The sequence below is a fragment of the Watersipora subatra genome, chromosome 6 (genome assembly GCF_963576615.1).
Source record: "Watersipora subatra chromosome 6, tzWatSuba1.1, whole genome shotgun sequence".
Taxonomy (NCBI): domain Eukaryota; kingdom Metazoa; phylum Bryozoa; class Gymnolaemata; order Cheilostomatida; family Watersiporidae; genus Watersipora; species Watersipora subatra.
The window spans coordinates 6,508,324-6,524,835 of record NC_088713.1 but is presented as its reverse complement, the minus strand read 5'-3'; the positions used below and the strand labels follow the sequence as shown (position 1 = coordinate 6,524,835).

Here is a 16,512-nt window from a genome sequence, read left to right as displayed (position 1 = left end):
GTAGAGTGTTTCCTGTTACATTAGCTTCATTTCCATGGTTTAACTCAGTCAAAAGGCACGTGTAAGATCACACAAGGATCTACATTATAGCTTGTTAACATTTCGGCTATGATAAATGGCCGAAGAGTGGTGTGTGAAATATATGTTATTTTATTATATAACAATAATAATTTGAAAACCCTCTCTCATCATCCTTTTTCATCATTAGAAGTGTTTTCACTGGCTGCTGGTCATGAGAAGTATATTCAAATGGAAGCCCATCTTTTGCCTTCTGCAATACCTGCTTTAGTAGCTTGAGCCGCTCGTCAAAGTATACTTTTTATGCGTGCAATGATAGTTGTCGCAATGGTTAAAAGCGTTATGTTGGTTATTTTATTTCTCCTTGTATGTGTTACAACTCCACCACAATTCGATGAGTGTGCTATTTTGCTGTTGTTGTTCCGAGTAAAAGCAAAAGTCACTTTTTGACTTGATATATTCAATAACCGCTCAAAATGTATTTGTCACTGAGCAAGTCATTCAAGTCTTTCTAGACATCTCAAAACCTGTGACTGTTTTCAATTATCCTGCAAGGAATGTACTGATAATTTGGTTTACATGCATAACCACTTATGTAAAATCCAGCCAATACCAGTAGCTTCCTGTAGCATTTTCATATTAGAAACAGTTTTAGTTATAAAGGAGCAAGCAGTAGGGTGATGCCCTAACTGCAAGGAAATATAAAAACTGGTTAATTTACAGTAGCATATTTTAACTTATTTCCGCCGCAAAGTGCCTTAAGTCAGCAGGTGGTTGTCCTACAAGGTGCCACAAGTCAGCAGGTGGTAGTCCTACAAGGTGCCATAAGTCATCAGGTGGTAGTCCTACAAGGTGTCACATGTCAGCAGGTGGTAGTCCTACAAGGTGCCATAAGTCAGCAGGTGGTAGTCCTACAAGGTGTAATGTGTCGGCAGGTGGTACTCCTACAAGGTGCCGTAAGTCAGCAGGTGGTAGTCCTACAAGGTACCATAAGTCAGCAGGTAGTAGTCCTACAAGGTGCCATAAGTCAGCAGGAGGTAGTTCATGACAGTCAGCAATTTTTTAATAGGTATAGCAAATGTCAGCTTATTACCACATATCATTTATACAGTAATCAGAACTCACGTCATTTATTCTATTGCTCGTGATGCGAGTGGTATATTCTATGTAGATAGCCCTATGTGATTAGCTCTATGTGATTACCTAATGCGTTTAAATCACATACTTTAATATATTTGCTATAAAACCAAGAAATAAAAACATATACAAGTACATAACGTAATAACATTGAACTTGTTTTTTTCAATATTTGTTAGCAACCAAACATTAAATAAACCAAAAATTAAATATAAAAAAGAACCAGCTTATCAGTATTTATATATGGAAAAAACAACATCAAAGAGGTGAGACTGAACAGTGCCCAATAAAGTGTCTTAGAAACCCTAACAAAACAATAAATTGGTATACACCTTCCACATTAGCTTAATAATTTTCTAACTTTGCCAAAAAACAACAAAAATTATTGTAGACTAGTGAAACCTACATATCACATTATAATTTTATGCAGCCGAAACTAGAGATTTAACTCAAATCCCACCAAGAGTTGTCTCCACAATCATATCTTGCGATGACCATGGTTAATGTACATCATACTTCCGGCAGAGTGATGCATTGTTACGCCACTCCGCGATATTGTTTATAGCAGGTAAACTTGGCCTGAGGTTAGCTAATTCGCAGACCTTGCACGCGGACAAATTAATTTCACTGTTGATTGTGTAGGTATAGCGCCATTCATGGTATCTGTTATAAGCATCCTCATGGTTGATAAGATAATTGAGATGTTCTCCAAGAGCTGCTACTGATGAGAAATTATACACATGAATAAATGAATTCTTAGGTGCCACTCTCTCGTAATCCTCTACGGAAAGTCCTCCCATAACAACAGGAATGAAATAGCTCGATGATCTGAGTCTATCCCAGAATTTCTCTGTAATATAATCAAAGCAAAGAGAGTTTTCGAATGAGAGGTAGAAACGATAGTGCTTGTGCTTTTCGGTTTCGCACCCACGATTGCTGCCAGCAGCAAGACGAGGACAGAGGTCATTTGACTTAACGTGTGGCCATTGTTTTTGTCCTTTACAAGACCCGCTAAATATTTCTACATCCGTATATTGAGCTAATTTTTCCATTAGGTCAAGTCTGTTGTAGTTACCGTTGTAACAGTTGGAGACGTACGCAAATGCGCCTTTTGTTTTGCCTTCAGCAAAATTTGTTTTTTTGAGTTCCTCACCAGTTCGGTTCACGATTTTTCCATAAGGATTGTAAATGGTTGCATCTCTCCGAGGTGTTATAGATCCGTTGAAACGACCATTGAAATCAGCAGGGAAGACATGCGAGCCAAAGACACCAGATTCAATTGTCATCATGAACCAGTACTGGTTTTGACGAACTTGCCATGGCAGATTTGGAAATCCATTTCGAATAAATACAGGTTCAGAGAAAACGACTACTGCTGCCTCTTCGATGCCTTTAAAATCATTTGAACCTTTAGTCACGCAGTTTGAGTATTTGCAGTGTTCGACGTTAAATATGTTACGCCATGGCATTCCATCCCAAGGTGTAGTTGCACCATAAATTACTAGTGGTTTGGCTGGAGTCGTTGTTGTTGTACTACTACTTCTACTTGTACTGGTACTATTAACTAAAGATTGTGTACTACTATCATCAGAGACTAAAGGCAAGGTTTCTTCCGGGGAAGGTATGACTACCTTAGCTGGCAGAGGAGGATCTGAGGCTATGGTATCGGGCTCTGTGTAAACATTAACTCGCATTTTAAACGGCAAGATGTAGGCTGGTACACGTGAGCGAGCTGGTAGCTTTTCTAAACAGAAATATGTGAAGAAAACTGCGCCGAACAGAAGTAGTAACAACATCTTCCAACTTTGGTATATGGCATGTAAGTTGGCCATTTTGTCTACAACAAAATAAAAAGCATGACGATTATGTGTTAACTTATAACTTGAATAGATTAAAATGGAGTAAGGTAGCAGTCAAAGGTATGTGTGATGGTGCTAAGAGGATAATTAGAAGGAGGCTAGATCAGAAACAAAAGCAGCGCATGTATACATATATATCTTATATCTACATATATATTTCTCAAAGTATGTCGTACAATGTATGTGTGTATATATGTTGGTACGCATTCCGGCTATAGATCTTAAAATCTTGAAATGAAGATTTCGTACCGAATAAGATTCAATCTCAGACCCTGCCAACAGCCATTCTGACACCCTACTCACTAAACTAAAACAATCGAATTGCTAGCTTGCCAATATAAGTCATTATATGAGAGCAAATACTAAAGGGCTTTGCGTACGACGGTGGGTCATAGCGTAACGTCACGAGAAGCTATTCACTGTACTGGAGAGACTGTTCTGGCTAATAGCGCCCAGGCTAATAGCGAGCAGCTCTCACTACTTCTCATTGTTTATAAGACAAAATACTTTTCTCATGATATGTAGTTTGAAAGTTAGAATGGCAAATGTTGTTTTATGTTAAATACAAATTAATTTTCTGTCCAAAAACTCTTTTATTACACGGGCAACGCCGGGTGGCACAGCTACTACTATAATAAGAGTCGAGTCTGTCTGTCTTTATGTTCGTAGCAGCGGTCAGAGGTCGAGATAGAAGATTGCAATGAATGGGATTCGAACTTGCGACTCTCAGTTCGGTAGACTAACACCCTAACACCCGCCAATATCGGCACACCTGATGATTTCTAGGCTGCCATGTTACTAGTAACAATGATAATATAGAGCATTGTTATAGAAAACTTCAAAACTCAGTTAAATTTGATTTAGCCCTTAATTTTATTTTACAACATTATTACTGAGATGACAAAAGTGGAGCTAAGGCTAGATACAGCTGAGTCTAGCCTTAGCTCCTTAGTGTTGACCATTGAAGATGAACTTACACCAAGTTTTAGTATATTTTATCAGAAAGTATCCATATTTTTCTATCATTTGAGAGTTTGTTTGATATCTGAAGTGATTTGACTGACGAGTTGCTTCAAGATTAAAACTTGATCGTGGTTAAAATGCTCAGAAGAGAAATATGTGCGCAGACTTTTCTAAAAAATGATGTCAGCAGCTACTTATTATAAGTGATAAATATACCGTTTCATCAGCCTCAGGTACACATATGTTTACTTAGCATGAAGAAGGAAAATGGGCCAATTTTTAATTAATCTAGTTTTAAATTATTTAAAACATCTATAGTAATGTATCTGAAGCTATACTGAAGTTTTAATCTAACGATAATACAAAATAAAATATATGGCAATTGAGACGGTTGACAATGCAACTTGAATACAATATTCGATGTCATAATAAGAGAGCCAAACAGGAGACACGACTACTAACTTAATTTTTGGAGTTATCAAGTTTTGTCGATTTTAATCTTGAAACATCTTGGTAGTTAGATCAATTCAAACATAAAAATCGATTACAAATAATATAAAATTACCAATACTTTATGATAAAATCTACAAAAATTTTGCGCAAGTTCATTGTTGAAAAAATTTAGTTGACTATTTTATAACTATTTAATGAAACAGTTTGGCATGAGCCAAAGCTGTTGTTTATACGGGAACCTCACAGCTAGGCACTAATCGCCCCTATAAACCCAGTTAATTGCCAAGAACTTTAGAAGTAAAGATGAGAAGGTAGTAAAACATCATATCATGTTAATGAATGTGGTCATACAAACATATTTGACAATAATAAACATAGGGTATCTTTCTAGGTAGAAAAAGTAACGCGCGTTTATGGTCTTACATTATCCAAGTGCTTTGCAAACAGCTTTTTACAACAGGTGATTCTTCTATATCTATATACAGTCAAACATGGATAACTCGGCCACGGATAGCTCGAAAACATGGTTAATTCGAACGGTTTCTTTGGTCCGTTCCCACGTAATGATAAATTGCTATAGATAACTCGAACTCAACACTGTTAATTCGAACTGTTTTTTTGCCCAACGGCTACAGAAACGGTTGTTATCGCTTTAGAAAATCCCTTTATTCAAAGCCATAGAGGTAAACCTCATCTTTTCGTAATTCATAAGCGTTGTTATTACCACCATCGGCAAAATAATGTTGTCAACGACTTTTCTAAAGGTTTGGTCAAATTTGATTTATACTGCTATACGATTAATAGCACGGGCTTGCCGGGTCACGCGCGCAAGGATTTTCGCCACGCACATACAAAACAAAAACAGCATGTTGTTTTGTATGTGCGTGGCGAAAATCCTTGAGTGCGTGACCCGGCTAGCCCATGACGAATAGTTTTCCGACGTTGATTCCGTGTTGAATCAACGTCGGAATGTTGAATGTTTAAAACGTCTTAAAATTGTTTTGATTAAACGTATACGTTGTCTTAGCTAAAAAAAACTATTCATCGTTTGACCTAAACACAGAATACGTGTGTACATTCAATAAGTATCCATTCAAAAAGCGTGAGTGATATACAATGTACCGTTAAACCTCGTAAAACTTTTAATTGAACTGCCTCGGAGTGTTGCTCTTAACGAATCCCAGGTAAAGTAAGGGATTTTTCTTTGGTAACTTTTTCTTGAAGTTGCATAAACTTCAAGAAAAATCGGCAAAATTGATCGTGGGTAAAACGCTCAAAAGAAAAAGATGTCTTTTCTTTTGAGCATTTCAACAACGATCAAGTTTTGCCAATGTCAATCTAAAAAAACGTCCTGGCAATAACATCACCTCAAACAACAAACCAATCTCAAGTGATAGAAAAATCTCTATACTTTTTGATAAAAACGTTTTAAACTTTACATTAGAAGCATTTAATTTGAAACAAGCCATTTGTGCTTTTGATTTATATTATAGTTTGTATATGTACATGTATCTACTAATAAATAAGTAAATACATGGACTTGTGACAGTACTCTGATAACTTGAATGCTCTGATAATTCGAACACTTTTGCTCGGTCCAGTGAAGTTCGAGTTATCCATGTTTGACTGGATATATTTCTCAAAGTCCGTGTGTCCTATGTTCGTCGGGAATCCGGCTATAGATCTTAAACCATCACTGTTACAAACAACTTTTATCGTATTTACTAGGTAAATCATACACGCTGATTCCGATTTTGTAATCAAAATAAAGATTAGGCCACTAACTTTCAGAGTAATGAAGGATTTTTTATAGCGTTTTAATATCGGTCTCGAAAACAACATGATCGGGATAACAAGCTCCGCCCATAAATACGTGACGTAACCTAGCTTTTTAGGAACAGAAGTTATGTAGGGATGTTTAGACTGATCTAGAATAATAGCGATGGGTGTTTTAAAATCCATTAATATCTAACTTCAGCCTTAAAAATAATATCAGTCTTTTCTGAAAGGTAGATAAGCTATTTAGCATTGCATATTTAAAAAGCGCGATAACAACGCTGGCTTGTGATAAAACCGCGCTTTTTGAGCTCATTTTTCTCGGCGTCCAGCCCATTTAAACGTCATGTAACAAGCTACGAGCAATTTTAAATAGTTTATATCCCTTTCATAAAAAACTGAAATTATTTTACAGGCTGGATTTAGATAATTATGGGTTTTAAGACACCCATCTCTATTATTCTAAATCGGACTAAACATTCCTAACTTCCATTCCTGAAAAAGCTAGGTTTCGTCACATATTTATGGGCGGAGCTTGTAATGCCGATAGTGTTGTTTTCGAAACGGATATTGAAATGCTTTAAAAAAAGCCTAAATGACTTTGAAGGTGAGTGGACTAATCTTTATTTCGAGTACAAAATCGGAATCAGCGTGTCTGATTTACCTAGTAAACACCATACAAGTTGTTCATGACAGTTATGGTTTAAAATCTTGAAATAAATTGTACGTACCGATGAGGATTCGATCTCACACCAAACCGTTCACAGGTCTTACATCTAGCCCACTGGACTATGGAAATCAAAGTTGCTTGCCATCCGATATAAGGCATTATATCAGAGATATACCTAACTGCTTTACGTATGACGCGGGTCATAGCATAACGTCACAAGAAGCTGTTCGCTCACATTATTAAACTGCCTAATGGCCCTAATAGCAAAACTCTCACTACTTCTCATTGTTTATAAGACAAAAAACTTTTCTCACGATATGTAGTTTGAAAGTTAGAATGGCAAATGTTGTTATATGTTAAATACAAATCAGTTTTCTGTCCAAATACTTTTCTATTACACGGGCAACGCCGGGTGGCACAGCTAGTGAATGAATAAACGTCAGTTGTCATATGCAAAATACCATTTGTATGGCACCTGCTACAAGTTGACAAATAATTGTGAAAAGCTGTGAGATGCCAGTTGCCATTCAATGAGCTATTAATTGTTCCTAGTCTAGATTTATTAGATTATTAATAATAATTATTAAAATTAATGATAATTAGACTTATTTGTTGACATTTGACATTGACAACTGGCAATTTGTCAATTGCCAGTTGTCAATTGCCAGTTGTCAATCACTATTGCTATTTATGAATAGTTGATTACCAATTGGACTTATTTGTTGACATTGAGCTGTCCTTGATAAAATACATTTAACAGGATGACAGTTATAGAAAAGAACCCATATTTACCCTTTAATAATATTTACCCTTTAATTTAATAATTTAGCACCGCCTGACAATATACGAGAGTGAACTGCCCTCTGGAGCAAGTATTGATCTCAATGATGAACTATCGCCAAGTGACACCAGCAGATGCAGATTGTAAATACTCGTTACGGTATAAAATCTCGTTACGTGCTTAAAAATCTAAGGAATTCACTGATTACATAATGATAGAACACATACAAACAATATAACAACACTTAAGATTAAAGACTACTTTATCTAGTGTCACTTGTCAAAGGGAACTTTTTCGAATTTTTGATGATAAGGTTGCTTTCAGATTTTGTTTGCTTGTTGGTATGTGACTATTTCCTAAACAGAAGAGGTCAAGTGATTTCCAAAAATCCTTAGACTGGTGCGATTAAGTATTGCAAATTTGAAAAATCGAATCTCTATATATGGCAAACCATCTATATATAGGGAATTTGCAATATATCGCAATATCATTATTATTTAAAAAGAACTTTTAAATTTTTTTAAATATTTTTTGTATATTTCAACTGCAAAGAAACTGTTTTGTGTTCGTGATAGTTAGAGCTTATCATAAGACTAGAAATTCTGTGCGTATTTGCTCCAGTATCGCTCATTCTGAAAATCGTCAGGTGTGAAATATATTATTAAATAATTATATCATTCATACGTCAATCGTCCTCCTTCAAAACTGCCACCAAATAATTAAATCATCATGTTAGAAGGCTTGAGTGTTACCTGGATGAAATATCACATACTTACAAAGCAGCTCACATTTAGAAAATATGATGGCAAAAGGGATAAGAAAGGCAAAGACCAAAAAGAGAATTTCAAATATTATCTCAAATGGTTTTTTTTCGACCTCAACACCTGGGAGTACCAGTAGTGCAGAGGATAGTGTTAATGTAGGACCAAAAACCATCAGGGACGCACAGACATTTTGTCTGAAAGTTTGAGTACGGTGAAGAGCTCAGATAAAAGCGACGTAATTCCAACTCAGATGGAGACTTCAGTGTCTCCAAAAATTCGCAAATCATAAATTTTACGAAACAGCCACTCACGAACTAACAAGTATCGAGCAGACACCCGACTCCGTGAGGAGGCAATGCGGAGAGATACAGTATACAATAGAGTGAAACAATACATATTCCTTACAAATTAGGGGAAATATGGTACAGTTTTGAAATGATTGTGATACACAATGGTACATGATCACCGAGTTGGTTTACACTCAAACATGGTTATGGTACACTATCGCTATGCTTCCATGATGTGCACGACTCGTTGTACACTTAAGTGTTTCTATGAACATTTGCATGGTGCGGATTGACTCCGGCGCCTTGTTGAAAAAAGGTAAGGAATTGTACGCTATAAGTTAATAATTCGCGACGAAGTTAGCGAAGTTCGTATTAGTGATGCAAACACATGAAACTCGATCGAGAAAGGACGAAGGAAAGTGTTAAAAATGTTTAAATTTGAATAGCTGGTGGGGTACTTAACGCGTATCATTCGCAAGTGCTGTTTCCATTATTAGCAAGCATGATGGATTCAATGAAGTTGTGTGGAGCGCAAAGGTCCCTTAGCTTGTGGATTTATGCTGTTTCCATGATGCCGTTAACTTGTGGATTTGCTCAAATTTGCGCGTCGTGCGCGTCATAGCAACATAGTGAATAATTGAGTTGGTTAGAGCCTGTTCACAACGAAGAAGTGCATGGGTGCCGATGAGTTGGCACCAGCCGTAGCCTTAGATCTTTATAAATATTTTCATGTTTTTAGGCTGTACAGTCATTTACAAATGTTAATTTGATAAATTAAATTATTAAGTCAAGTTTGGAAATTTGAAGAATTTTCCTATAAACTAGCTTCTGTCTTACTTAATCTCACAAGTTGGCCTTATAATCCTGTCTGTTGCTCCTCAAGTCTCCTCAAGTCTCCTTAAGTTATTGTCAAAAACAGAGACTGTTGCTTCGCATAACTTTTGAATCAGTTCAGCTGTTACAAAAATTTTTCGAAATAAAATTTTTCTAATGATGAAATTATAACAAACCAACTACAGATAGCAAATATATTTAACAATTACATTACCCAGATAGGACCTCAGCTTGCTAAAGCTTTTCCTGAAAGCCAACTCGACTTACATTCAATTAGGTCTAAAAGCTTCCCGGAATTTAAATTATGTCATGTAGACATGCGGACATTATGTCATTATGTCATGTCAAGTGTTGTTAATAATACTTTAACTGGTCTAAATGAAAAGAAAGCTGCAGGATTGGATTGGAATCCCGCTAAGCTTGTTAAAATGTGTGCACCCTACCTTACATTACCCTTAACCTATATAATAAACATGGCAATTAACACTGGCACTGTTCCTACTAACATGAAAATTGCAAAGGCACTAACGTTGTTAAAAATGATCAGAAATGGTGTCTAGCAATTATAGACCTATATCAATTCTACCAGTTTTTTCAAAAGTTTTTGAGAAAGTTATGAAAGCTAGGTGCAAAATCATTTGGAAACACACAGCATAATAACCAAACATCAATATGGGTTTCAAAATGGGAAAGGCACACATAACGCTCTAATAGATTTTTCAAATCAGTCTTTTTCTCCTTTAAATGGAAAAAAACTTACGAAAGTTATTCATCAACAACGTCGCAAACCCTTGTTTCAAAATCTCATCAACAAATTTAACCATCGTTTTGTAGAGTTGTTAAAGTATAATAACGATACACAACACATAAGCCTATTTAGATATATTACCAAGTCTTTGCAAATTGTCGACAGTCTCTTAAAACTTACCCATCTGATCGGATTATACACAAATAGACAAATTAATTTGGCCGAAAATCGTCACAAAACGATTGACAAGCTTGGTTTAACAAAAGTTAAGACTGGCAAACGAAACGCTGAGCGACAGAGAATAGAACATGCGCATTTAATAGAACATGCGCATGAACATAGTCATGCGCATTTCACGAAAAAATAACGTGCACATTCCACCAGTCTATAGCATTGTCGAAGGTTTCTGTAATTAACGTAATAGTACAGAAATTGTTTCTTTTTTGCCGATTTCAAAGTAACTGACATTTTGGAAACTTTTGAGTACTTTAGTATTCTAACTGATGTCCAAAGCAGTGAAAGTAAAGGAAATGACGATGATATTTTTTTCTAACGATTCTTATGAGATTATTACAATATTTAATTATAAGTTTGGATGACTATTGAAGTGTAATAGTCACACTAACAACATCGATGATGGGTAATATGTTACTGCTAATATTTTTTGTAAATAGTTTTGTTAAATAGATTTTCTAAAAATCTATATAAATATCACAATTTCTTGATATTGTTAGCTATGACGTTTTGAAATGTAAACAAAATTGTGCATTGGTTTTCAATTATTACTGTATTACTATATTAATAATATTGGTTATTCTAATAATATCAGTGCATTTTACTTCTAATATTGGCCAATATTGCATTTCTCTTACTGCTGGGGGAGAGATATAAACATATAATATTTTCCTTTCATTATTGCTGTTTGTCATTACCAAACACTTTTTAAATAGATTTTAAAAAAATCTATATAAATATCACAATTTCTTGATATTGTTAGCTATGACGTTTTGAAATGTAAACAAAATTGTGCATTGGTTTTCTATTATTACTGTATTACTATATTAATAATATTGGTTATTATAATAATATCAGTGCATTTTACTTCTAATATTGCATTTCTCCTATTGCAGAGAGAGAAAGAGATATAAACATATAATCTTTTCCTTTCATTATTGATGTTTGTTGTACATAATAACACTCACACCCAGTACATTACAGCTACCATTGCAGTTATCCTATTGCACTGCAGTGCCATTTGACTGCTAATATTGCATTTCTCAACCATCAGTACCCTTTTTTTGTCCAATATCACTTTGGTCGTGGGCTGTATGACAGGGGAATTTCTAGTACTAGAATTGTACTAGAATTGAACTGGAATTGAACTGAAATTGAACTAGAATTCAACTGGATTGAACTTGGAACCCCAGTTCTACAGACAGACGTGTCTATCCACTACACGCTTGGCCTACTATGTCATACTATAGAATAATTGTGCATATACTTATTACATCAGTTAAAATACACACGCTGAATGTGCTTGCAAAAATACTATTGGTTACTACTAGCATGCTTGAAGATCATGATTGCATAAGAGATCACTACTCGAAACGTAATGATTATAAGCATAATTACAAGCATGGCACTTATTATAGTAAAGATTTAGGTTGCTCAAGTAAGTTGCTCAAATTTTTTGAGTAAAGAAACATAGCCAATGACAGCTACGTTACCTGCCACTGTTTATAAGCAGTTTTTAATCTTGAACAAATGAATATGCCAATTAAAAAAAAATTTTTTGTGCAAAATTTCTTTTACCCATGTAATGCCGAGCATTCATTTAGTTATACTATAAATAGTTTCTAAGTATTTGTCATGCGTACTACCCAAAGTTACACGATGTAAATCTAAAATGTCCTGGAGTGGTATAGCCATAAAAGCATTTACTGTATAACATTTCTATAGAACAGGGCAGCCGAAAGTAGGGACAGCAGTAAAACAGAGACGTCGTAACCCGGGGTGTACTGTATATCCTTTACCATAAATCATTTATTTGAGTGCCACAATGCTGTATTTTTAACCCTTCTCCTGTAATGGCATTCTATTAGAGGTGGCATTCTATTAGAGGTGGCATTCTATTAGAGATGGCATTCTATTAGAGATGGCATTAAAATAGAGGGTGGCAATCAAATAGTGGTTTCGCGGTGATTGGTAATTCTTGTATGATAGCCTATGTTGAACCAAGTTGATGGTAGTAAAGTCATGCTCTAGTAAAATGTGACCTATAAACTATGAATTCTGGGCAAAATATATCACATTTTATATATAAAGGTTTGTCCATACAATGTCATTGGTAAGCGAAAGACATTAAAGCCGATTGTTTAAACTAACAAATAAAAAGTAAATAGCATTTGCAAACAGGAATTTAGCTGAGTCAGCTTGTGCAAATACCAAAATAAGGATAAGCCCGATCCTATACAAAGTTCATTCATGTTTACTAGTTATCCTGTTTTGTGATTAGTACGCCACCCACCAGAGTAGAAGATAAAAAAACAACTTGCAACCATGGTGAGACACTCGCTTATTCATTCTAACATATTTTATGACATGTTAACATATTTTAGGACATGTTAACATACACACCAACATATGTCTCAGCATGTACATTAAAATTGGAGCACAAGTTTTTACTGCAAGCTTCAGGTTGTTTGACAATATTTAGTAGATGGACATTTTTGGTGACTTTAAACAAACTCTTAAAATAACACCATCTTTTAACAACAAACTTTCACAAAATTTAAGTAGAATTTATCAGAAAGTATTGGGTATTTTTCTATTATTTGTGATTGTTTTTGATGTTTGAGGCGATCTGAGTGCAAGAATGCTTCAAGATTAAAATCGATGGAACTTTATCAGGTTTAAAACACTCAGAAAAAAAACATGTGCCGAAATGACATCACTAGTTGCTCGGTTGCCTGCCTCCCTCGTTATTGACATCGGCTATTCCGTTCAAGTTGCGGCATTACACGCCTCTAATCTGCTGACTTCTTTTTAACTATATAAGTCATAATCACACTTTTGCCTAATCTGAGCCTTTTAACCATGAGAAAGTTTTGTTAATTTTAATCTTGAAACATCCTGGCAATCAGATCACCTCAACCATCAAAAATAATCGCAAATGATAGAAAAATATTGATACTTTCTAATAAACTCTACTAACATTCTGTGTAAGTTTATCTTACAAACTGGTTAGTAGTTGGAGTCTGTGTGTCGCATAGAAGTATTTATACAGGTATTCATTTTGACAAATCAAAACAACAATGATAGAAAGATCCACATACTTTCTAATAAAATCTACTAACATTTTGTGTAAGTTCATCTCTAACGATGATATTCATAGCTTCATTAACTAGGGTGCTATATAAACCCAAAGGAACACCCATAGACATATAAATGTTGTATACATCATGATTTACAACGACTAGTATTTTATGAGACTCCATGAAATAAAAAAATACTAATAAAAGCTAAAACCAACTTTTCAAGTCGGATGATGAATTTGGAGATAATCCACCTAGAGAGTTTATCCTCTCTAATCCTCATAGAAATAACAGCCTCAAGCACAAAGCAAATGAAATAACCAAACTAAAACAAAGCCAATAATAATCCCATTTGGTTTAAAGTTTTGAAAATCTCTCTCAAAATAGCTAGGATAATATTTGTAAAAGATGAAAAATCTAGTACATTTATAGTCAAGCCAAAAGAATCAACACTCCTCATCATTTTGTGATCAATTAGGCCTTTGCTCTTTTACCCCCACTCTGTGCTACTCGACCAAACAATATACATTTCATATGATTCCTCAGAAGGTTTTCTATCCTTTGAAAACATTTATCTAAAACAAAGACTATCCCAGCAGTCTCTACGGGGATGTAAAACTGGAAAAATATTTGTGTGACATTCAATCTCTGTGTGAGTCAATCTCTGAGGCCAATTCCTCAGTAAAAATGGTTTTATTGTTAAAAGTTTTAATATCATTAGAAAGATTTGAATCTCAGTTTTCAAATGATGTGCACTATGCTATGCATTGCTTCAATAGATTATGCAGTAAGTAAAGTCTATTCAAAGTTAGTCCAAACTTTGCTAAATGGACTAGGCAACAAAGGCCGGGGTGTTAACACTTTCAGCCATGACTGTAAAAGGAAGTACATATGCATCCTGATACATAGAATGTGTAGAATATGTAGAAGGAAGTACAGCGTTATATCTATTGTATACATATATAATATATATTGGTTTAAAGTTTTGAAAATCTCTCTCAAGATAGCTAGAATGATATTTGTAAAAGATGAAAAATCTGGCACAAGGATAGTTTATATCTATTATATACATATATAATAGATAAAACGTACACATATGTATCCTAGGATACATATGTATCCCGATACATATGTATCCCGATACATATGTATCCCGATACATATGTATCCCGATACATATGTATCCCGATGCATATGTATTCTGATGCATATGTATCCTTATACATATGTATCCCGATATATATGTATCCTGATACATATGTATCCTGATACATATGTATCAGAATACACCTGATCCTGATAAAACATTTCTTGTGATCAAATGAGCTTTGTAGAAAAATACAACAACAGCGAGGCGACCAGAAGTTGTACTGCTGGTAATGATATCAGGGTTGAAAAAATGAAACGCTCAATTTTTAAAATGGCAGTAAATGCTTTTCAAGACAAAACCGGTTTACATATCCCATAGTTAACCACAAACTACTTGCTAATTTAACTGTGTTATCGAGAGATTCTATTAACTGAAATTCAAAGCATTACTAAGTACAATGGAGCGACGCAAGATAATTGTAATTAAAAACACGGGAGACCAAGATACGCTTAAGCTCACACGATAGTCACAACTGCATCTAAATGGATCCGTGTCATAAGTGTGTAGGCCCATGCTTAATGTCTGTCTGTCTGTCCTAATAGTCCACATCAACCCAACTCTTAGAAACAGCCTTTTTATTGTGAGTCAAATCAATGTTATAAACTTTATAAACTTTTCTAAAGTTTATAAAATTTTATCATCTTCTTTGTCTAAGTGTCTATATAATGATAGAGTAGAGACAAACTCCCATATGGCGAGAAATTTTATCATGTAAACAGCTGTCTCGTTATCATTCTGTCATGATTCAGTGTTTCTGTTTGGAAACGAAACACCCGTGGGATGCGTTATCTTTGAGCTATGAAAACAGCTTTAGCCACCAACGGCATCGCATTTGTAAGTAAGCATAAGTCTTGGTTTTCTCTTGTTTCATATGCTATGCATAAAAAACAACAGAAAACCATATGCATAGCATAACTATCGCTTCACTATAACTCCCTATGGAAACATCTGCTCGTAGGGTGGCTTTATGTGGTGTTTGGTTGTGTCTACTGAGAAACTATTTCTTCTTCTGATGTGAGAGACACTGTGTCACAGGTTCTACCAATGTGAGCGACACTGTGTCACAGGTTCGACCAATGTGAGTGACACTGTGTCACAGGTTTGACCAATGTTAGCGACACTGTGTCACAGGTTCTATCAAATGTTTATGTTTTGTTGAACACGAATCATGAGAGACATCATGTATTCAGAATGTGTGATACTCAAAGTGTTATACTCCTAATGTTTTTTGCGCGTTTCATACACATTTTCAAGTTATTTTTATTGAACTATAACATATATTATTAATTATATTATATATTAATCTATAACATATTTGAGACTAAAAACTTCCACACATCATCAACCAGTAGCTAACCAAGTTGACCACAGGAGAGAATGTAATGGAAACAGACACAAAATTCACAAAGAAGAATGACTAACTGCTACTTACCTCGACTAGTTCCCTATAAGATAAACAATCCGTATACTAGTGATACGTTACGGGAATGTCTGCCAATTTCGTTCCTCTTGAATGACACACACGCCTTCTAATGCTGAGCTGATAGTAGGTCTACTGATAACTGCATACAAGCTGGTGCGCTACATTCAGAGTCTCTACTTACAGCCATTCTTGAGAATCAATAAATGAATACACACATTGTGAGTCAGCCAATAGCTTGGCTCATACATACAGCCCATTATAGTAAGCTATTCTTAGTACTCTTTGTAGCTGCATACCTGTTTTGTTATGAATGCCACATTATCTTAACAAAGTTA

At 35.1% G+C, this 16,512-nt stretch overlaps 1 protein-coding gene across 1 annotated transcript; it reads right to left on the bottom strand.

Moving 5' to 3' along the window:
* Positions 1 to 1,229: 1,229 nt before the first annotated feature.
* LOC137398657 (4-galactosyl-N-acetylglucosaminide 3-alpha-L-fucosyltransferase FUT5-like) lies at positions 1,230 to 16,296 on the bottom strand. The gene is made up of 2 exons (XM_068084843.1): positions 16,187 to 16,296; positions 1,230 to 2,992 (listed from the first exon to the last, which is right to left on the bottom strand). The coding sequence occupies exon 2, from the start codon at positions 2,985 to 2,987 to the stop codon at positions 1,656 to 1,658; it is 1,332 nt and encodes a 443-aa protein (XP_067940944.1). The 5' UTR covers positions 2,988 to 2,992; positions 16,187 to 16,296; the 3' UTR covers positions 1,230 to 1,655.
* Between the last annotated feature and the right edge of the window lie 216 nt (positions 16,297 to 16,512).

Excerpts from the sequence above, each read along its gene's own strand:
- LOC137398657 (XM_068084843.1), bottom strand. The coding sequence starts at position 2,987 with ATGGCCAACTTACATGCCATATACCAAAGTTGGAAGATGTTGTTACTA.